This window comes from Bufo bufo, chromosome 9 (assembly GCF_905171765.1).
Source record: "Bufo bufo chromosome 9, aBufBuf1.1, whole genome shotgun sequence".
Classification (NCBI taxonomy): domain Eukaryota; kingdom Metazoa; phylum Chordata; class Amphibia; order Anura; family Bufonidae; genus Bufo; species Bufo bufo.
In genome coordinates this window covers 216,216,052-216,238,120 of record NC_053397.1, presented here as the reverse complement: position 1 = coordinate 216,238,120, position 22,069 = coordinate 216,216,052, and the positions used below count along the sequence as shown (strand labels likewise).

Sequence of the window (22,069 nt, the reverse complement as noted above, 5' to 3'; positions counted from 1 at the left end):
TCACCGACATGCTGCGGAAAAATCCTGCAGCATAAATCGACTTTAATGCGGTTATCAATTTGTGTTGCGGGTTTTATCTGCATCTTTTAAAATTTTGCAATACTGCAAAATACAGCGTCTTTTTGCGAGACAGATTTAAAAGAAATTGCTGGTAAATTTCCGCCAATCTTAAAGGGCTTCTGTCACCCCCAAAACACATTTTTCATTTTTGGGCTTGTTAAAATCCTTATTGAACGACTATTCCCTATATAGGGCTCTTAGCTTGGTCTGTGGCTTCGTTTCATTAAAAATCGATCTTTTAAAATATGCAAATGACTTCACTACCAGCAAGCAGGGCGTCTAGCCACCACAAAAAACCGCCCCCTCCTCCTGTTGATTGACAGGGCCAGCGAGCGCTCTCTTCCTCCGGCTGGCCCTGTCAGCATTTCAAATCCCGCGCCTGTCTTCATTCGGCGCAGGCGCTCTGAGAGAAGGACGCTCGCCTCCTCAGCACTCCCTCAGTGCGCCTGCGCCGATAACGTCTTCTCTTTCGGTGACGTCATCGGCGCAGGCGCACTGAGGGAGTGCTGAGGAGGCGAGCGTCCTTCTCTCAGAGCGCCTGCGCCGAATGAAGACAGGCGCGGGATTTGAAATGCTGACAGGGCCAGCCGGAGGAGGAGAGCGCTCGCTGGCCCTGTCAATCCACAGGAGGAGGGGGCGGTTTTTTGCGGCGGCTACCAGCAAGTAGACGCCCTACTTGCTGGTAGTGAAGTCATTTGCATATTTTAAATGATCGATTTTTAATGAAACGAAGCCACAGACCAAGCTAAGAGCCCTATATAGGGAATAGTCGTTCAATAAGGATTTTAACAAGCCCAAAAATGAAAAATGTGTTTTGGGGGTGACAGAAGCCCTTTAATAGTTATCAACAGACTAGTATTTTAATGTGTATGGGGACCTCAAAGGGGGGTACGTCTTTGGGGGGAAGGGGAGTTTGCCAAACCCCATCCTCATAGGCAGACCTGCAAAGGGAAGCATACTTACCTACTTCCTGAAACTGGCTTTCTGCTCCTACGCTCCCAGGATGCAAAGTTCAATTTTGACGCCGCTGCAGCCAATCACTGGGCGCAGAGGTGGTCTGCTCCCCTTGCGTCATGTTAAATGGTCACATGACGCAAGGGGGGCAGGTCACCGCTGAGGCCAATGATAGGCTGCAGTGGCGTCAAAATGGAACTTTGCATCCTGGCAGCGCAGCAGCTGAGGCCGGGGAGAGAAGGAGTCGGGAGCCAGCATCAGGAAGAAGGTAAGTATGCTTCTCTTCACAGGTCAGCCCAAAGGTGCACAACCCCTTTAAGAACTTTTCTGTAGTGTATGTTTCCATTGAACAGCGATGCTGCAAATTTAACAGGGCAGAATTGTGGGAAGATCTGCAGTGTTTACAGCTGCAGCGAAGTGGGTGAGAATTTACAAAAATCTGCAGCTGATATTGAGTTTTTAAATCGTAGCATGTCAATTTATCATGTGGATTTCCACTGCGTATTCACACTTTGCAATGCACAGGCAACTCTGCTGCCAAATCGGTGGCAACTCCGCATGTGAATTGCACCGTGGATTAATTGCGGATATTGGCACAGAACCACGGCAGAAATTCTGCTGCAAAAAATAAAGAACCCTGTGTGGTCATCACTTAAAACAAGCAAACATTTTTTACGTGGCTGCGGTCCAGCTTCGTACCACGCTGCAATACCCATTTGGAATCCGGTGTCTTCCGCTGCATCAGATTTTTTTTTTTTAATCAGTTTTATCAACGTAACGCAAGCAAATCTGAACTGGATGACAAGTCGTAGTGTGAACAGAACCTAGCAGCGCTCAGTCATCAAGGTAAAACATTCCACCGAGGTCGTGGAGGGGGAAGATTTGGTGCAGATTTTGCGTCTTTTGAGATGTGCATTATTCCTTTCTACTACACTGTAAAAAAAATATGCAAAAAGTGCACTGCACTCGGTCTTGTTTCGTAACGTCCCGATGACTGGGCACCGTTTGCTAATGTCTGACATGTTTTGTTCTAGTCACACTACAATTTCTCATTCGATCAGTTTTTTTCCCCTTTCCCTACAGATTAGGGTCATGCAAACAAACGTATTTTCTTTCCGCGTCTGTTCCGTGTTTTTTTTTTTTTGCGGATGGTATGTGGAACCATTCATTTCAATGTGTCAGCATTCCTTTTTTCGTATGTCCGTTCCGCAAAAGAATAGAACATGTCCTATTATTGTCCGCATTACGGACAAGGATAGGACTGTTCTATTAGGGGCCAACTGTTCCATTCCCTAAAATATGGAATGCACACGGACGTCATTCGTATTTTTTGCAGACCGAAAAATACATACGGCCGTGTGCATGAGCCCTAACACTGGTCATCATTCATCACATTTTTATTGCCTTGTCATCTTGTGCATGGAGATCCAAGGTAGTCACCTATAACAGCAGGGCTTGTTGCTAGGCAACAGACACCACTCTGCAGCGCTTCCTATATGAACGGGCATAATGCATATTATTAAAGTGTAGCTTGAGGCTCATGGGCCCTAATGCAAATCATTACAGGCCCCTCGCCATGAAACGCCATTCCTAGTTCTGCTGCCATCTTAGGCACAAGGACACGGGTGTGACTGCGACTTTTGCACCCGGTATATCGGTCTCTGGAAGTTTTATGCTTTTGGTTATGATATTTCTTACTGCCTGTCAGATTTTCAGCTGAGCGTTACACATCATGAAGTCATAGCCTTAACTGGACCTCGCCCGAATGGGTGACTACCTGGGGTCCCGCTGTAAGTAATGACATCACACTGGCGATTTGTGGCGGAGCATGATCGCCTCCATATTGTCTGGAAGTGGAGGCCGTTGGGCCCCAAAAGAGCAAGGGCCCAGGTCTGACTGCACTTATGTACATCTGTCACTGATTATGAGGGATTTATGCTAAAAATGTGTAATTTTGGGATCCCACTGCCAGGAATGGGGGGGGGGGGGGGGGGGGGGGGGTCATCGTTCCCCGCAGAGCCTTGTGACCCCGTGTCGCACAGATTTTGGGCGCCCACATATTGGTGGGGTAGACTTTTGCACCAGTTGAACACACTTTTATTGGTTTTGTCATCGAAACAGCAGTTATCAGAAAGAATGAGCATTACTGGCAGAACCATCAGCTCCCATCCATGCATTGCCTTCAGGTCACAGAGCTGAGGTACTACCTGTAGTTTTTACAGTAAGGGGGGGGGGAGCTACTTCTGATGATATCACTATTATTTAAAGGACATGATGGGCACAGCCTGACCATTGCTCATCCTCTGCACCCCCTCTGTGAGGAGGAGCAGCCAATGCCAGGAGCCGCTTCCAGCACCGAAAGGGTTATGCCACCAATCCAATCGCCTAGCAACCGTCTTCCTTACAACAGCGCCGCCCCTCATCCCTAGGCCAGCCAATCGCAGCCCGCGCCTTCGTACTCGCTCCTTTACAAAGTAGTAGCCGTGGTGTCGTGCTGACTGGAGCTCCAGCCCAGAGCCAATCAGAGGGCGGTATGTTAATGAGGTGCGCGCCGGTTGGCTGGCAGTCCGGCACATGTAGCCGGGTAGGGGACGAGTTGAGTCAGAGACACTGGAGCTGAAGTACAGAGAAGACGCGCGAGTGAGACTTGGAGCAGTGACGGGCAGCAGGATTACTGTACGGACTGTCGGGAGCACTATGACACTGGAGGAGCTGGCTGCTGGAGAGCAAAGCATGGGAAAGTAAGGAGCGCGCAGCACTATTCCCGGGGCTGGGGTGACCGGAGCCTGTGACCCCCCTGATGGGGTGACTCGGTGACGATCTGAGGGTGCATGTCTCTGTTATGAGGTGACTGGGCTGCTGTGCATCGTGCATGACTGTTGTAAGGATGTGGGGGTGACCCTTCCTTCCAGTTTGCAGCGCTGACAGTTGTCTATGGGATGAGTGACCGTTGCTGTGTGACCCGCCGGGTGTCCTGTGCAGGGTGCTGACCCGCTGCCCGTGTTGTTTGCAGGATGGACATTGTGGGGTCTGCGCTGGAGGAGGTGCTGAGCAAAGCCAAGCTGCAGAGGACCATCACCATCGGGGTGTACGAGGCGGCCAAGCTGCTCAACGTGTAAGTGTCAGCTCTCTGCAATCACGGGGGACTACGACCCTCAGCGTGCCCTTACATGGGTGCAGCTCTCCAGATCCTAGAGCATGCTGAGCGTTGTAGTGCCCCAATTTTCCTTTATTCAGAATTGGTATAAATACTAAGTATCTGCCGGTCAGGGTAACATATTTGCTGCACTGACTTTAATGTTGCAGACCATGCATATAAATTATCTTGCAATTTCTGTCTTTATATACTTTTTCTGCATTTTCTCTCATACTTTTTTCCCCAGTTTTCTGTCCTATTACACTTTTTTTTTTTTTTGCAGTTTTCTTAGCATTTTTTTTGTTGTTGTTATTTTGATTACTTTGTGCTGCGTGTCCTGACCAGCCCTCTTATTTGTACCTTGCAGGGACCCAGACAATGTGGTGCTTTGTCTTCTGGCCACGGATGAGACGGAAGATCAGGATGTCGCCTTGCAGATTCACTTCACTCTGATCCAGGCGTTTTGCTGCGAGAATGACATCAACATCCTGCGAGTGAGCAACATGAGCCGGCTGGCCGAGATCCTGGGCGGCGCTGACAAGGCCGGGGAACCTGCTGATCTGCATTGTATTCTGATCAACGTAGGTGACATTCTCTCAGGGAGGGAGGGAGCCGGGGTGGTTTCTGCTGAATTTCAGGCTTATCACCTGAGAGGGGATTGTTGTGGGTTACTATGTGTACAATCCCCGGGAGGGGACGACATTCACAAGCGCACAGTCTCCCCCGCACCTGTCTGATAGAAGTAAAACAGGTCCTCGAGTTGTCATCATTGCAAATTCAGACATAACCGAGTGGCAACTAATATTAACGCCATATACGGGTTGTCGCCCAACTTTCCCAGACTTTTTTGAGTGGTAGATGTAACGTTGCATTTTAAATTTTGCAGTCCAGATCCGAATATGATCTCGTATTTATTGGTCTTTTTTTTTTTTATGATTTTATATTCGGCTGCAGTTTACGATTAGCATGGCACATGCAGATATATGGTAATTATTAGTGCAATGCACTTTTTTTTTTTGTGCAGAATAGTTTTCGCTCTCTTGATTTCTAATGCCCTGAGGTATACGGAGCCTGTGTGTGTGATAAACCTTACAAAGGACACCTGTGCTCTCCACTGTCCCCCCTACACCTACAACCCCCCCCCCGCACAGAACAATTGACGCTCAGAGGGTATTGTGAGCGTGTCCTACCCAGCCCTCGGCTCTCTACTGCCAGCTCCCGTTCCCAAGCTCCCGTAAGACTGACTCACTCCCACATTCCTAAGCTCCCTGTGTCGCCCCCGCCCCAGCACGGAGTTTCGGTAATGCAAGATCACAGTGACTTTGCTCTCTGCGCTCTCATTTCTTTCTAGTTGGACTTTGGACAACTGCTTGTGATCTCATCACTGGGGCATTCCTGCCCGTTAACTTGTTCTGACATGTCTTTTAGTAACGGACTCCACAGGTAGAGTAGGATGTAGTGCAACAAGTGCTTCTACGTTTGGGGGATTCACTTTAAAGGCTATTCTGAGTTATTTTCCAGACTTGTTTAAGGAGACCCTCTTTTGTAACTCTTTCAAATAAAAAATGTCGAATTTTTTATTTTTTTAATACAGTTCATTGAATTTATTTTTTTCCTATCTAGAATCCACATGCTTCCCAGCTGAAGGATCCCGCCATCAATCAAGTGATCAGTTTCTGCAAAGAGAGCCGTTATTTGGATCAATGGGTGCCTGTGATCAACCTCCCCGAGCGATGAGCTTTGTCGGACCTCCATAGGACACTTTCTGTTTTAAAAATAATATAAACAAAAATACAAAAAGTACTGTTCCCTCCAGAGGACGCTTCCACCCACCTGACAAGTGGACATGACTGGGCGACTGCTGCCTATTGTGTTTCAGTGGGAGAAAGGAGAAAAACTGTTTAAATATGGAAGAGGAGATGAGCACGTCTGTTGCGGCACCACCTCACGTTTTGGAGGCGACCGGATTTTATTGTTCAGGAGGAGTCGGGGATTCCCAGAAGTAAATGGACTCTACGTGTCTGACGTATTTTATATAAGATGCTATTTAATGGAGAAGAATGGTCGATATTTAAAGTTATCGATATGAAAAGTTAATTTATTTCTTAAACTTATTTATGCAACTTTGTTACCTATTCGATGAGTTCACTGAGCTGGTACTGTCTGCTTTTATATTCCGAATGGTTAAGAGAACCAGATTTTACATTGTTATTTTTTTTAAATATTTAGTATTATTAAATAAAATTTTAAAGACAAATGAGTCTTCCTCTTGTTTATCTTGCATGTAATGGAGTTGGAACTCTTGTACTGGTCAAACTCGGGGCTGATTCACACGACCGAGTTCACTACGGAACACACTGGCCGCATCTTCTGCACTGATCACCGCTTCCCTGACCGGAATGGACTGCATGGTAGTGATTTGATACAGTCAGTACATATCTAATCGCAGGTCTACTTACTGTGAATACAGTACAAGAGACCCATGATCAGATAGGAACTCCCTGCATCATAAATTGCTATGATGCCATCAGTTGGGGTCAGAGGAGCCGAGATGTGGCCGACGCATGGTCGTGTGAATTGGCCCTAAGGGAAAATGCATTGTGAGGGTGCCGGCACACTTTGCAGCTGTGCCACAATTGTGTTTTTGTTTTTTTTTGCAACAAACTACCAGTGTTTTATGGTGTTTTCTGCCATCAAAGGAAAACGCTATAATTACAGTATTTTTTTTCACCCCATGAGACGCACCTAGGTTTTAGAGGAGGAAAATAAATAAGAATATTTTTTTTTTTTTTTTTTTAGACCTCAGCTCAGACCCCAATATGAATAAGACCCCCTCCATTCAGACCCCCAAAGCATACCTCAGATCAGACCCTCTTAGAGCAGACAAAAAAAACCTTACCTCTTCTGCTCCAGATTCGGCCGTCGCTCCCAACATCCACACTTTTCTAGTTTCTTCCTGCCATGCACTGTGCTGTGACCTGACACCGCACAGCGAGCGGCCGAGGAAGATCAGGAAGTGGCGAGTACAGAGCCTGGGAGCGCTGCATTCAGTTTCCTGGTCCTCCTGTACTAATGAGCACTTTCTTAAAGGAAGCGCTCATTAGTATTCACCCCATAAGACTCATTGACCTTTTGCCCCCACTTTAGGTGTGTGTGTGTGTGGGGGAAGGCAAATACGGTAATGTAATTCAGTTTTGCTGTGTTTTTGCAGGTATGTTGTAAAAATTGCATGCGTTTTTTTTGCAACATCAAAAACACAGCACAGCCGTGATGTGCGCCAGCACCCTTGGGCCTCCTGCGCCCCGTGGCCGCAATGCATGACTGTGGGGCAGCTGCAGCAGATTGTGGACCCATTCACTTTAATGGGTCCGCGATCCGGCCATTCCGCAAAAAGATAGGACATGTTCTATCTTTTTGTCGAACTGAAGTACGGGACAAAACCCCATGGAAGCACTCCGTAGTGGTTCTGTTTCGCATCTCCGGATTTGCGGACCCATTGAAGTGAATAGGTCCGCATCCGTGATACGGAACGGTGCCCGTGTATTGCAGGTCTGCAATACGGCAACTGGACACCTATGGTCGTGTGCAGGTGGCCTTAGGCCTCTTTCACACGGGCGTGTCCGGATGCGTTGCGGCAAACCCGCGCGAGTAGGTACGCAATTGCAGTCAGTTTTGACTGCGATTGAGTTCCGTTCAGTTTTTATCGCGCGGGTGCAATCTGTTTTGCACGTGCGTGATAAAGAACTGAATGTGGTACCCAGACCCGAACTTCTTCACAGAAGTTATGGTTTGGGTTCAAGGTTGTGTAGATTGTATTATTTCCCCTTATAACATGGCTATAAGGGAAAATAATAGCATTCTGAATACAGACTGCATAGTATAATAGGGCTGGAAGGGTTAAAAAAAATATATATATAACTCACCTTAATCTACTTGTTCGCACAGCCGGCATCTCTTCTGTCTTCTTCTTTGAGGAATAGGACCTTTGATGACATCATTGCGCTCATCACATGGTCCATCACATGATATTTTACCATGGTGATGGATCATGTGATGAGCGTAGTGATGTGATAAAAGGTCCTATTCCTCAAAGATGAAGACAGAAGAGAAGCCGCCTGCGCAAACAAGTGGATTAAGGTGTTATATTATTTTTTTTTTAACCCTTCCAGCCCTATTGTACTATGCATTCTGTATTCAGAATGCTTATAACCATGTTATAAGGGAAAATAATAAAGATCGGGTCCCCATCCCGATAGCAACCGTGCGTGAAAATCGCACCGCATTTGCTTGCGATTTTCACGCAGCCCCGTTCACTTCTATGGGGCCTGCGTTGCGTGAAAAACGCACAAAATAGAACATGCTGCGATTTTCATGCAACGCACAAGTGATGCATGAAAACCACCGCTCATGTGCACCCGGATTCAGTGCGGGTGCAATGCGTTCACCTCTCGTATTGCGCCCGTGTGAAAGAGGCCTTAGGTTGCGATCAGACTGGCGATGTTTGACGCAGTGCAAGATGGAGAGCACCTGGACTAAACCACTGTTCCATGCAGAGACAATTGCAGCATATTCCATTTTTTTATTCACTCATTCAAATGAATGGCAGAAATGCAGAGGATTTTTTAGCAATGGATTTCCATGCGGAAAGTCTACGGCATCCACTTTACAGCAGAACAATGAATGAGATTTTGCTGTAGCAAACAAAGGCCTGTGTGGGTGTTCTCTAAGGGGGTATTCCAGTGTAATGTCCAGTAGATGCAGCTTCCACCTCTGGGACGGGTAACTGCATGGACTACTGTGGTCCTCCAGAGAGGCGGTTGTAAATGTCTGCATCTCTCCCCATTCACTTACATGGTTGCTACCATAGTTGAGTGGACACCTGTTCATTCATCCTCTGGATCTAGTAGCCGCCTCTCCACAAAGGTAGGGGACTCCTGTTCACATAAATGCACGTCCCAGATGTTCGTTGCATATCTTGCTGGAAATAGCCATGTACAGTACGTCCAAATTGAGAATATCCCTTTAAGATGATTTGCACATTCTGGTGTCTGCACTACAGCTTTCCCTTTATCGGACTCTGCATTCTCCTCGGATGAACTCTCACTTTCGGACCCTTGACAGCACCTGTCCAGCCACCCCCCCCCCCCCCCCCACTATCTGTCACATGGATGGCCTGATGCAGTTTTATCCATATCTCCAGACTCCTTATGTCCTGGAATCCCACTAACTGAATCCACATTCCCAGTCACCCACTATTTCCCGTCTTCCCACACTCCACGATAGCAGTCGCCAAAAGAACTTTAAATATTTATTCAAATGGGAAGCGTGCCCTCGGCCAGCACATCTGACAACATGTTCTGTGTTGCTGTCCTCGGGCTCCGTGCGTCCCCAGCTTCTTTACTTCCTGTTTTTTTAATTTTTTTATTGTGCCGATATACTCAACAGCGCTGTACAAACACAGCCAGTGCAATTGATGTACAATAGTGTGCAAAAAAATAATAATTGCTGCATTAAAAAAAAACCTGCAGTATAATGCGGCATACATTGTTTGCACGGGAGCACAGCATCATAGGTTACCATGATACCGTGCACATCGGGCCGCCCGCGGGACTACTGTCCTGCACTCAGAATAATAGCCCCGCGTGCGGCCTGATGCTCATATGAGTGCAGAATAATAGCCCCGCGGGCGGCCTGATGCTCATATGAGTGCAGAATAATAGCCCCGCGGGCGGCCTGATGTGCACAGTATCATGGTAACCTATGATGCCGTGCGCACAATGTATGCCGCTCTCGGAGGGCATGCGGTCGTTTGCATGAGCCCTAAATTACATGGAAGAAAGTGGCCATCATTTTCTAATCCTGGAGAAAGCAAAATTCGGAATTATGCCGGATTTTGGCTAGCAGTGCATTGCGGGAGCTCTGCTGCAGGGTACAGTTTAACCACACAAGATTCCAAGGAGCAAGCAACAGAATGCTTTGCTTTCACTTTGGCTGTGAATGGAGAAGAAAATGAAACCTCTAAGTTTACCAAAGTTGCCCATCAGAGACCCTCCGATTCCACCCCCACTCCCCCCCAATATAAAAAGGCACAGACACAAGAAGGAGACACGGTAAATGGCTACAACTTTGATGTATTTGCATGGTAAAGTTTTTACAGAGTCACAATCTGCTGCGTCTCGCGAAATGAGAACCATTCTGGTAGAACATAACACGCACAAAATCATACAAAAAGCATTTCACCGACAGCCCGGGGACACGGCATGGATTGTGGACTTTATACTGACGGGTTACAGCTCGCAATTTCAGCAATAAAAGATAAAAACAAAAGTTTTAAAAAATTATTATTTTTTTAAAATGCATCATCAGCAAAGCAAACAGGGCAGCGACGGACGATGTGGGCGGAGGCCATTTTGTGGTTGGTGCCAAAATTTGTAAGAATTCAGCAAATAGCTGAAGGTGGCGGTCCGACTCTCAGCATCCCCTCCTATTAGCGGTTTGAAAGGGTTGCGGTGCTTGGGCCAATCCCATCTAAAGGAATGGGCCTGAGCTGCAGTACCTAGCATGGCCACTATATGGTGTACACTACGAAGAGGCCGCAGCTGATAGACACGGGTGTTGGGAGTCAGACCCTTCGGGAAAAACCCTTTAATGGGGGTGTCCAAGATTAGAAAAACACCTGTTTTCTTCTACAAACAGCGCCACACCTGAAGCAGGTTGTGCATGGTACTGCAGATCCACCTCACTTTTCTGGAGTTGCAATACCAGGCATAACCCAGTGACTGGGACTGGTGTGGTGCCGTTTTTTTTTTAGGGAGATTTTAGAAGGTTTAGTTATTCTGGACAACCCCTTTAAGACAATGAATGGTTCATGAAGGGGAAGCCAAGGATTCCAAAAAAAACAACTGGGGTGAAGGAAACCTCAACTTTGACTAGTGGTGGCCATTTTTGGGGTTTTCATAAAGGAGGTCATCATGGTGAAGGTGCTGCTCATATCAACCAATCATATTCCATCTTATTTCTAAATTTGAACCTGAAAGTGATCTGATATGGCTATAGACAACTCGTGGACTTCCAGGCTGAAAAAAAAAAAAGAAAAGCCAACCCCAACAACAAAATGGCCACGGCTCCTGTGCGTCTGTGCTGGGTTTGTTTGCTGCCAAACAACAAGATGTTTCACAATTCTCATTACAAACAGCAATAACCCCTCAGGTGCCAGCGTTACATGCCCGCCCATGCTTCCTGAGCCCCACTGGCACCCGAAAGGGGCGATACGAAAAAAAACAAAAATACAAATCCTGTTGAAAATGTCTAAATGTACTGTGAATCTGTCAGTTTAGAAAAATATAGATTACAAAAATAGCTGAAGAATAAAAAGAAAGGAGTCGTCCTCTAGAAGATCAGCAGATTTATTTATTTATTTATTTTTGATGATTCAAAAATATTTGCTAAAAACGATGAGGAGAAAACGCAACGTACGCCCCTCCCGGGGGTCTCTGAATAGACCCCTCACAATGCCATGCAGCACCACAGCTCTAAGGAATAATAATAATAATATTAAAAAAAAAAAAACATAAATCCACCAATCATCTCACAGGGTAAAACACAACTGAACACAATGTTGCATCATGATTTAGAAAAAAAATTAAATCACATTCAACGTTTATTTTTTTTCGTGGCGCAAAAGATCATTTTTATTAACTTTTTTTTTTTAATCCACCCCCCCCCCCCCCCCCCCCCAAAATGGCAAATAGCGTTTTAGACATAATACATAGATGCCACTGGTGGCTTCAGGAATGTGTAGTAGGACTGGGAAGGTGCTTTGTCAAGATGGCGGACGGCCGTAGCAGTAGACTACGGAGACAATCAGTGGCCAATCCTTAAGATTTTAAGTCCATCCTTGGCATTGGCTCAGGGATCAGAGATCATTGGTGTAGCGGAAACCCGCCACTGGCAAGGTATTTCTACGTTTAGTCCGCCAGGATGGAGCGGTACATTCCTGTTCAGTGGCACTTGCATAAATGGATGAAGGTTTACAAAGCCCGCCCCTTTTAGGGAATTCTGGGTTAATAGAGCGGAGTCGTTTTTTTCAGGATCGTTTGGCTAGAGTGGAGAGCGGTTACAAAGAGCGGCACGTGCTGGAGGACCCGTCCTGTCTTACACAGGCAACCTATTGATTTGAATGGACACCATGTAATACCGTGTCTCCCCTGCTGTGGCACTGTGGGGAAACTGAACACCTATTGCCAGCTTTCGCCACAGCAGAAAACTGGAGGAGCTTTTCTAGACAAAAGTTTTAGGTTAAAAGAAAAGTCCAATTTAACATGTGCCGTTTGATTAAATTTGGCGCAAAGTACTCCAGCGCAGACTGACCGAAAATGGACTACAAATATAACCCTCATGATAAATATCCCTCCCCCATTCACATAATGACCACTCTCGGGGTGATGGCTGCCATTTTGTCACCTTCCCCCTCACCTGGACCAGAACTGCTACTAGTCCTTGATTCAGTGAAACTTCCCTTTATGGGGCCCAGTTCACACATGTCCTACGATGGAAGGACAGGAGCATTCCTGACTAAATCCCACCGCCCTCCGCCCCAGAAGACGATGCCTGGTCCCAGTCACTACTCCCATCATCCATTAGCACAATCCCTGCTATATGGTTGATTACACCACACACAGTCCTCTTGCCGTTCTCCTCGATTCTTGCGGTCATTTCCTAGTTTGGCTTTGTGTCACAAAACACGTATAATCTTATCAGCAGAGCACGGATTAGAAATGACCCCCACCGTGCCATTACTGATAGTGGGGGGGGGGGAAGAGGGTATGGCTTGCATCCTATGGACAAATATAGATGGGAAAGAGTTAAAACCAGGATCGTTGTGAAAAAAAAAAGAGATCGGCCTTGTTGCCCATGGAAACCAGTGTTCAGATCAAACTGGCTAAACCGGAATGGGAAACGGTCGCCCAAAGCAACCAATCACAGCACAGCTTTCATTCTGCATTCGACAAATGAAAGCTGCACTGTGACTGGTTGTTACGAGAAACAAGCCCCCTGGAAACCAAGTCCCTAAGCAACCAATCAATCCCCTAGCAACCAAACTAAATCAGGTCCCTAGGAACCAGAATCAAACTTTGTTTTTTTTTTCTTTAAAAAATTAAAGCAGCGACCCGACTGGATTTATAGACAACCTCTCCACACGAGGATCTGCGTTCCCATATTTTGGTCTGTTAGTGGTCATACAACCCCCCAATAAAACGCCCGTATACCCCTTATAAAGTATATTATTTTATAAAGTGTCATGATAAGACCCCCCCCCCCCCCCCCCTTAGAAATATACCTTCTCCTTGCACCCCCTGAGCAGCCATTTTGTGCAAGCCCACATCCATTATACAATGGCACCAAGGGGGCTTGTAAAAAAAAATAAAAAAAAAATAAAAAAATAAATGGCTTCCACGATTGTTCCGGCCGTCGATGCGGCCCACAAAATGGCTGGTCTGAGAAGAGGGTCGAGGACAGAACACCCAGCGGTGTGTAAAATACATCGGCAGCCATTGTAATACGGATCATTTTTAATTAAAAACACAGCGATCCTTAACCAACCAGGCGTTGGACTACAACACCCATCGTACCCCTAGAACATCGTGTAGAATGCGTTAACCCTCTCTGTCCTGGCAAGCCATGAATACATATATACAAGAGCCACCGCTATGGCACATGAGGAGTGTACTAGAAATTCTCACATCGATAGAAACAACCGCCCGCCATCACAAGACATCACATTAGCGCCTCGTACAAAAAAAAAAAAAAAAAATCAAATAAAAAATCCCGCCCCCAGTTCACTAGGTCATAAAATACTTCACCAATTTAAAAAAATACACACGGAGAAGGAGGCTTTCTAATAGAAACAGACTGGAGTCTTCTCACTACGTAGGGAGTTTCTACGGTTCATGGCGTTATCTCGAAGCACCGGCTTTAGTCGTTTGGAGAGAGAAAATAAAAAGGATAGGACGCAAAAAGTATATAATTTTTCGGCACAATTTTCTTGGCTGATTTTAGGTGCTCAAACAATATGATGGGGGGGGTGTTTCTTTTAAAAACCGTTGACGAGGAACCGAGTGCAAAAAAAGTCCTTTGGCTTCATGGTTTCAATACTTGGCTTTAAAACACTGACGTGAAGATGAAACAAGAACCAACGTGATGAGAAGGACGGAGACATCTTAGGTGACCCCCATGGTGGGACCAATACTAAACACTGGTGATTTAGATGAGGCGTCGGGCCCGGGCTCGTGACGCCAGGTTTCCAGCCTGTTGGTTTGCATGGAGCCAGGCAGGATTGTCCTGCAGCTGACTGGCATTGGTTAACAGCCTGGGCCTTAGGGATCCGTAAATGATGCTGCAATAATCTTGTGTCGCGCTCCTTCAGGAGCAATGCAATACTGTCCGTAATGCAAATCTGCAAGTCAAGGCTTCCAAGCGTAAGAGCAGAAGATCCTCCCCAGCGGTGATGCAGATAGAGCATGCAACTTCTTTGGTAAAACAAAATAAAAACTGTCCCTCGTGCTACATGGGTGGATGGGGCTTCCAGATAGCTCAGCGTCTATATGGATTCTCTGTAGAGGACTTTGCCCGTTTGCTTCTCCGGTGGGATGCTAGCACCACCTAATAAACAGAAATGGACTGGAGTGACAACCGTCGCCAAGGGTCCGTAAAATACTCTATGCATGAGTAGAGGGAATGTAGAGTGGTCATATACGGTGCCTTAAAGTACCTCCAGTGCCTACACTCAGTATCAGCAGTCATTCTGTGGCCCGACTAGCACAGAACCTATAGGAACTATCGAGGGGGATGGGGGCCTCTGGCCTAGTCTACATGAGCAATGGGTTCAAGTAATTAAAGATTTTCTGGATTTAGAAGATAAAAATGGACCCGGGCAAAGGCCTTGGAATGAGAAAAGGTCAGGTCTATGGCAACGGACTTCGAGTTGCACTTCACTATTTGCATCCTGCAGCGCTAATCTGTGCAGAAAACGGAAGCAACTTTGGTCTCGATAAGAATTTTCCTAGCAATACGTAGACTAGACGAGTAGACACTGCACATTAAAGAAAAGAAAAAAAAACATGAAATACAACAAAAATGACCGCCCCCAGTCCCGAAAATAAGAAGTATGGTTTAAGAAAGATTTAAAAAAAAAAAAAAAAAGGGGGGGGGGGGGGGGGGAATTATTCATTGGTATAGATTAAAGAGTTTGCATTTTTTTTTTTTCTATTTTTTTTTTTTCTTTTTATGTGGAAACCAGAACCCCTGGGTATCATGGGAGTAAGGATCTGCTCGGTGTAAGTGACGAGAGACGGTGGAGATGTTCGCGCTGGATACTACAATATAATGCACGGCTTTTTATCCTTGAAGGGGTTTTCTGAGGCAGGAATGCCCACGAGTAAAGGGTCGTTCTTGGCGTGTTCATCACAGTAGCGCATGAGGTCGGCTGATGCTTTGGAAATCTAAAAAAAAAAAAAAAGGGGGGGGGGGGGGGGGGGGAAATAGAGGATGTTACTGGTGCCAATATCTAATGCTGTGGAATTTCCAACCATCCTGGGGATGTCGCGTTGCATTCTAGGAGACAGACGGTTACCTTTATTCTTTCTATGGACGCCTCCACTTTCAGCTGCTGGACGGTTCTGCGTACTTGTGCTATGTTATTTGTGCTGGTTGTTTTGGTAGACATCTTTGGTGAAGCCTATGGATGGAGACAAAAGGAAAGAGTAGGTTACAAAATCTCCTATTGTAGTGTGTAATGCAGTCATATGTGTCTCCATGGTAACAGACAACAAACAAACCCTGTGTAGTCTGGTCCTGCAGTCATATTATGTGTGCCCCATTACTACTGGTATGTAGGTTGGCATGAAGTTGGATGGCAATATGACAGCAGGGACGGTCTACACAAAGTATACAGCCTGCACCACAACGATATGCAAATTAGGAATATTTGCAAAGTTGCTTTATTTTAGATGCCAAAAAAGAAAAAGAAAAAAAGCATAAAGTCGCCCATCTACATGCCATGCAGTGACCTACTGCTTCTCAGTACAATTAATAGTATACAATGCCATAATTAATCTTTACACGAGACATTTCTATACATTTTCATAGAAAAAGCATAAGCCCAGACACCACTTCAAGGTAACCTCTTTTGAGTCGGTACGTACATGGTGACCGCCACAAGTCCCATGGCATCTGTTCAGATGGTGCGGTACTGTGTGGTTGCTGGAAACCAGTGCCAAGGGGGCTTAGTCCGACAGCAGCAGTGCTGGGTCACGCCTCCTGTGGGCGCTGTGTTGTGGCGGTCGCCAAGTGGAGCTGCACATAATTAGAGTAGGCACCCACTCAAAAGGAGGCCACTTTAACGAGGCGAGTGGGTTTATGCACTTTGATCAAAACGTGCACCAATGCCTCAGGTACAGTATGTGAGTTATGGTGTGGGATACGATTAATTATGCTGGGAAGCAAGAGATCAGCGCACAGCATGTGGATGCGGGATGTAAGCCGTCTTGCACAGTTGGACCTCCACTGTCCTTCCTGATGAAAAGATAGTTCTGCGGACAGTCCTATTCGTCCCGTCACAAAGACAGACACGACAGGCTCCATTATAATCCAATGTGGTCTGCAGAGCGAACGTGATCTCCTCGCATGTATCTACGACCGACCGGAAGACCATCTGCTCTGGATTTGCCCTTTAGCTGCATCCGTGGAGCTCATCCAGTACAAATGACACATATCTGGGTGTCACAAGTACAGTAGTGGACTCCCGGAAGGGGGTACGTGCAATGATCCAGGGCTTTATAACGCACAAGAGTCAGCATTTGACAGAAAGCACACAAATCTCAGAATGGTGGCACAGAGCCAAACCCTCAAGACATCACAACACATGGCCGGAGTGGCAGAACCTGGAACCAGACCCTCTAATTACATAGCACTGAGGAGGGACGTCGGCCATGGATGACAACAGCGGACGCGCTGCACTTATGGGGACCTGGAGTTGTCAATCATGGGGAACAGAAGGCTGCGTCTCCCCCCCTTTACTTACACAGGGGTCATGGCCCATGGATGCTGAAGAGGCATTATTGGGACTGGGCTGCAGATGAGGGGACACCCCCAACTTCCCGATCAGGCAGATTTAGTGTGTCCGTAGAGGAGCTCGCTGTACGACATGAGGATATATGTGGGGCCTGCTCAGTAAGTGGCCCTCGCTGGGCTCCGGTGACACCAACCTGTTTACATCAGTGGCCGGAGCTCGACGTCGACATCACGGAGCCCGTGACTCATTGTACAGGCAAGAAAACAAACAACAAAAAAAAAGGCTTGGCCCCTGTAAACTGCTGAATGAACGCAGCTCCTCTGCCGCGTGGGAGCTGCAGGTATGTGGCTCCGGGTGCACCTGTCCATTGTATCCCGAATCATGACGTGGAGAGAAAGTCTGGATTGTTCACATAACTGAGAGGAAGCAACGCAACAATCCGACATCACACCGACGATCACGGGATCCATGCCCCGTCACAGAGGATACTGCAAGTGTCACATATGATATTGTGCATCCCTGGCCAGGTTCCAGGGCAGCGCCGGCTATAGCAGGCTAGACACTGCAGTCACGTGTGGTGCTACTCATCGTGACGTACATATGTCTGACACACATACATAGAGAGATATATGGAACTATTTTTAAACCAGGTTATGAATAAACTCCTGGGTGAGAGTCCACTTCTTCACAGATTCCTAAAGGGGTTTTAGGGGAGTTCAAAAGGCTTTACTACTGATGTCCTAATCCTCTGGATAGGTCATCAATACCTAATGGGTGGGGGTGAGACACCTGGGACCCGGCCAATCAGCTTTTGAGAAAGCATTGGCGCTCCTGTGAGCTCGCCAAGCACAGCGCCGTACATTGTATAGTGGCTGTGCTTGGTAGTGCAGTTCAGGCCCATTCACTTGAATGAGGGGCGCCTAGGCCATGCGACCGATGAACGCGACATCACTTGGCCTAGGGAAAGCTGAGAGCAGGCCGCGGCACTCACAGGAGCACTGATGCCTTCTCAAACAGCTGATAGACGGGGGTCCCGGGTGTCGCACCCCCACCAATCAAATACTGATGACCTATCCAGAGGATAGGTCATCAGTATTTACAGTCTCGGAAAACCGATTTAATCCTGGGAAAGGTCATCAATATCAGGCAGGGGTCTGACATATGGCACCCACCTCATCGGTCACGTGGCCTAGGTGCAGCTCAGTCCCATTCGAGTGAATGGGTCTGGTTTGCAATACCAGTTCAATGGACGACGCTGTTGTTGGTAAGCTGCAGAGCTCAGTGGAGCACCGCGGCCGCCTCAAACACTTGAGGACAGGTCATCAGTATTTGCCTTCTGGAGAACCCCTTTAAGCATTGCAGCAGGAATTGCAATTGAGTTTTGTGCGAGTGAAGCCCGCAGCATAAACAGACATAAAAAACCTGCAGCGCAAGACGGTTTATTCCGCAGGGTGTATGTGATATTTCCAAAAGCTTGTGCACTTTGTTTGTGCTGTAAGACCGCGGATTCTCCATGTGCAATTCCACAGCGGACAATCAGCGGCATCACAGCGATCGCCTCTAAAATCCCATTCCCTTACATGAAGCTGGATGCAGAAATTATAAAATAATAAATAAAACAAGTTGTGTGGGGTCTGAGCGTCTATCATTTGGATGGCACTTGTCCCGCTCAACGACAACTGGCACTAATTTAGGAAGAGGCTGGGGCCGTGCCCCTTGATGTGCCGGGGCCACACATGCCGTGAGGCGATATGTCCGGAGACTCCGATGCCGCCTGTGTTTCCTGTTGTGCAATTACTCGGATGCCCTGTAAACCGCAGGATAAAGTCATCGCCGTGTACAGGGTTCAGTAAATGGAGTGGGCAGTCGGCCAAGTCGCTCCAACCCGCTGCACTGGAAAGTTGGTCCAGACAAGTTAGAAAGCAATAAAGCCACGGGCATCAGGCGGCCGGGGAGCGAGCCAGGTCGACTCTTGTACAAATCAGATCCAACTGGATAAAATTCAGTAAAGCCGCCGTTCTACAGCTCTGTGCACACTGCGCAGGAACCGGACCATTGGCTTAGGGTTTGGTGCGTGCACCCGTCCATATGTTTTTTATTTTTTTATTTTATTTCTTAGAAAGAGGCTCTTGGACCCTAGAACAGAGCGGCTTCTGCTCTGGAGGACTATGGTCGCCTTGCAATGTGAATCTCCACTTTTTAACACAATCTAATTTTTAGGTATAAAGTCTGGAGCCCCTGCATAGTCCTAGAGGTGGAAGAGAACATGCTAGCTGTCTGCAGCCACCACTAGGGGGAGCTTTCTGTATACAGTTTTATTAGGGAGGTCAATAGATAAACCAGCATGCAGTACGCTCTCCCTAGTGGTGGCTCATGCCTGTATAGGTCTTAAAAGGGTTGTAAAGGATTCGAAAAACATGGCTGCGTTCTTCCAGAAACGGTGCCACAGGCTGTCTGCGGTACTGCAACACCGGACATAACTAATGGACAGGTGAGGCGCTACTTCTGGAATAACGCAGCCATGTTTTTGTGATCCTGGAGAACCTCAGTGTATGCGCAGCTTTACCGGTACAGTAGAAGCTCAGATGCCGCCTGAGAATGGAGAATTATAGCGGGACTCGGAGGAATGTCAGTAAGGAGCTTTACTGGAAATCACTGGTGATCGGGGGTCATTCACACAGACTTTCAGAAGCTCCGGTGTCTTTTCATAACCCTCCCACAGCAGAAGGGGATTTTTTTTTTCAGACTTACAAGTTTCAGGCTGTCAGGAGGAGTCCTGCCCGGGCACTTTCTTCCAGTTTCATCACTTCACGTGCTTTGTGCCCTCCCCCTCACATTCACCTGACACTGCTGACACTACACCGGCTCTTTAACCTACATTCACCCTGCCCCGGCATTTTACAACTGATCAAAGTGTAACGAAGCAGCTTCAAGTCAGCTCTTTCCTGCATGAAACTGCTGATGACATGGAGCAACAGACCGCAGCGTCCCGGACAATGGTAGTGCAGACTTTAGCTTGGACCCTATAGTCCGATGCGCCGGTCACTGCACCCCAAAGTCCACGCTGCGGATGGGAGGGGGGAGGATCAGTATTTGGCAGCTTATAAGCCATCACAATTATGAGAAAATCCACCACAATAGCCTCATATTTTATATCTGTCATCGCGTGAATCTCTTTGTCTGACTGGAACAAAAGTTTCTTCTGTCAGTGAGAAAAGGAGGAAGCAGAACAAGAGGCAGCAGCTTCCTCCTGGGACAGGCGGGCATTCATCAAGCGTCCAGCGGCCGGGCACTGCAGGTCCATGGGATCGTCTACTGCCCTTGTCCTACATGCAAAAACCAAAAGTAAAAAGGCTTAAAGTGTCGGTTCAGTGTCACTGAATTGGTCAGTTGCTCCTTAGCACAGACTACAAACTCAATCTGGTCATGTCAAACCACGGGGAGAATTGGGTATAAGGTTTACATCCACTGACAGCAATCAGACAGTCGCTAAAGGTTTCATTACAAAGTGAAGGAGCTTGATTTACATAGCACCGCGCTGAATCCGTTTTTGCAGTCATGGTTCATGTTCACACGGAGCAGATGCGATGCAGATTTTCCGGCCGCGTCAGCCATGAATAGTGCGAATTCAATGCAGTTTTCTCAGACTCCAGGGTGGTAAAATCTGCCAGTGCCGAAGATTTACCAACCCCTGTCGGAGCTGTAGCAGCACCCATATTGGATATCACCCAGCTTTCCCAGAGGAAGATATGGGTAATATATGGCTGCGGGATACTTGGAGGGACAGTCTCGGTATATTCTGCAGAGTATAGAGGTGGCACAGGCTGGCATCAGCCGTGGGCTGTTATGACGTGGGTTCATCAGGCACACTAATCAGGTTATACAACGACGACCTATAAAAGCCGTGACCTACTCCGGCAGGAACTTCACAAATCCACCTATAGCCCTCACCTGCGTAATACCTTAACCCCTTCCTGGAGGAGTTGTGAATGTGCTGGGAGCAGAGTGGGATTATCGGAGGGGACGGGTGCAAGGGAGATCTCCCGGGGAGTGTGGTTTATATGGACTCCAGATCCTGACAACGCCGACTTATATCACCATCCTATTTGTCAGACGTTGTATGTTTTGTCTTAAAGGGCCAGTCAACCTTAAAACATGCAAAGTGTGGGCGACTAATCCTGGGGCTATGCAGAGTGTGACACGCAACAGATTTTAGAAAATCCATAGCGTAAACTGAACTGAAATTCAAAACCTGCCAATTGATTATGCGAATTTCACCTATGCAGCGCAGCAGGGGAAAATCTGCAGCAAACCCTGCATTTGTAATTAATGCAGATTTGTCACAAATTTTGCAAATCACGTCCCTTCCCTAAAATTGGCTTTATCCTTTAGATCAGGGATGCCCAACCTGCGGCTCTCCAGCTGTTGCAAAACTAAAAACTCCCAGCATGCCTGGACAGCCTACAACTATCTGTCTACAGCGGGGCATTGTGGGAGTTGTAGTTTTGTAACAGCAGGTTGGGCATCCCCGCTTTAGATGAACCGGCTCACGTAAGGGCGCGCGCACTGTAGTTTATGTGGATCTCCTCCTCAGTTTTTCGCACCATAATTTGCAGATCTTGATGCGCTTTTTGCACCAGATCTCACCCACGGCACTGCAATCCGCACAAACAATGGACAGGCTGCGCATTTTTAAATCTGCACCGCAAATTAATTTACACATCGGGTAAATGAGATTCTAAAAAACTCATCTACTGAGCTGCTCGAAAATCCGTGCATAATACGCACCGTGAGCATAGACCGTTCACTTGGCGGATTTTGTGCACGGATTTCCACATCCAAAGACG

The 22,069-nt window shown here is 47.1% G+C and overlaps 2 protein-coding genes across 3 annotated transcripts in view; one reads left to right on the top strand and one right to left on the bottom strand.

Annotated features, from left to right (window-relative positions):
• Window positions 1–3,597: 3,597 nt before the first annotated feature.
• Window positions 3,598–6,407, top strand: GADD45A (growth arrest and DNA damage inducible alpha). Its single transcript, XM_040408039.1, has 4 exons — window positions 3,598–3,755; window positions 4,028–4,129; window positions 4,518–4,731; window positions 5,774–6,407. Exons 1-4 carry the CDS (start codon window positions 3,712–3,714, stop codon window positions 5,885–5,887), a joined length of 474 nt encoding a protein of 157 aa, XP_040263973.1. The 5' UTR covers window positions 3,598–3,711; the 3' UTR covers window positions 5,888–6,407.
• Window positions 6,408–11,728: 5,321 nt separating this feature from the next.
• GNG12 (G protein subunit gamma 12) overlaps window positions 11,729–22,069 on the bottom strand; it is a 66,246-nt gene continuing 55,905 nt past the window's right edge. For both annotated transcript variants that reach the window (XM_040406903.1, XM_040406904.1), the window contains exons 3-4: window positions 15,783–15,887; window positions 11,729–15,651 (exon numbers count right to left, since the gene is read on the bottom strand). In XM_040406903.1, the coding sequence (XP_040262837.1) occupies window positions 15,526–15,651; window positions 15,783–15,875 (219 nt within the window). In that variant the 5' untranslated portion in view covers window positions 15,876–15,887 and the 3' untranslated portion in view covers window positions 11,729–15,525. The remainder of the gene's footprint in view (window positions 15,652–15,782; window positions 15,888–22,069) is intronic.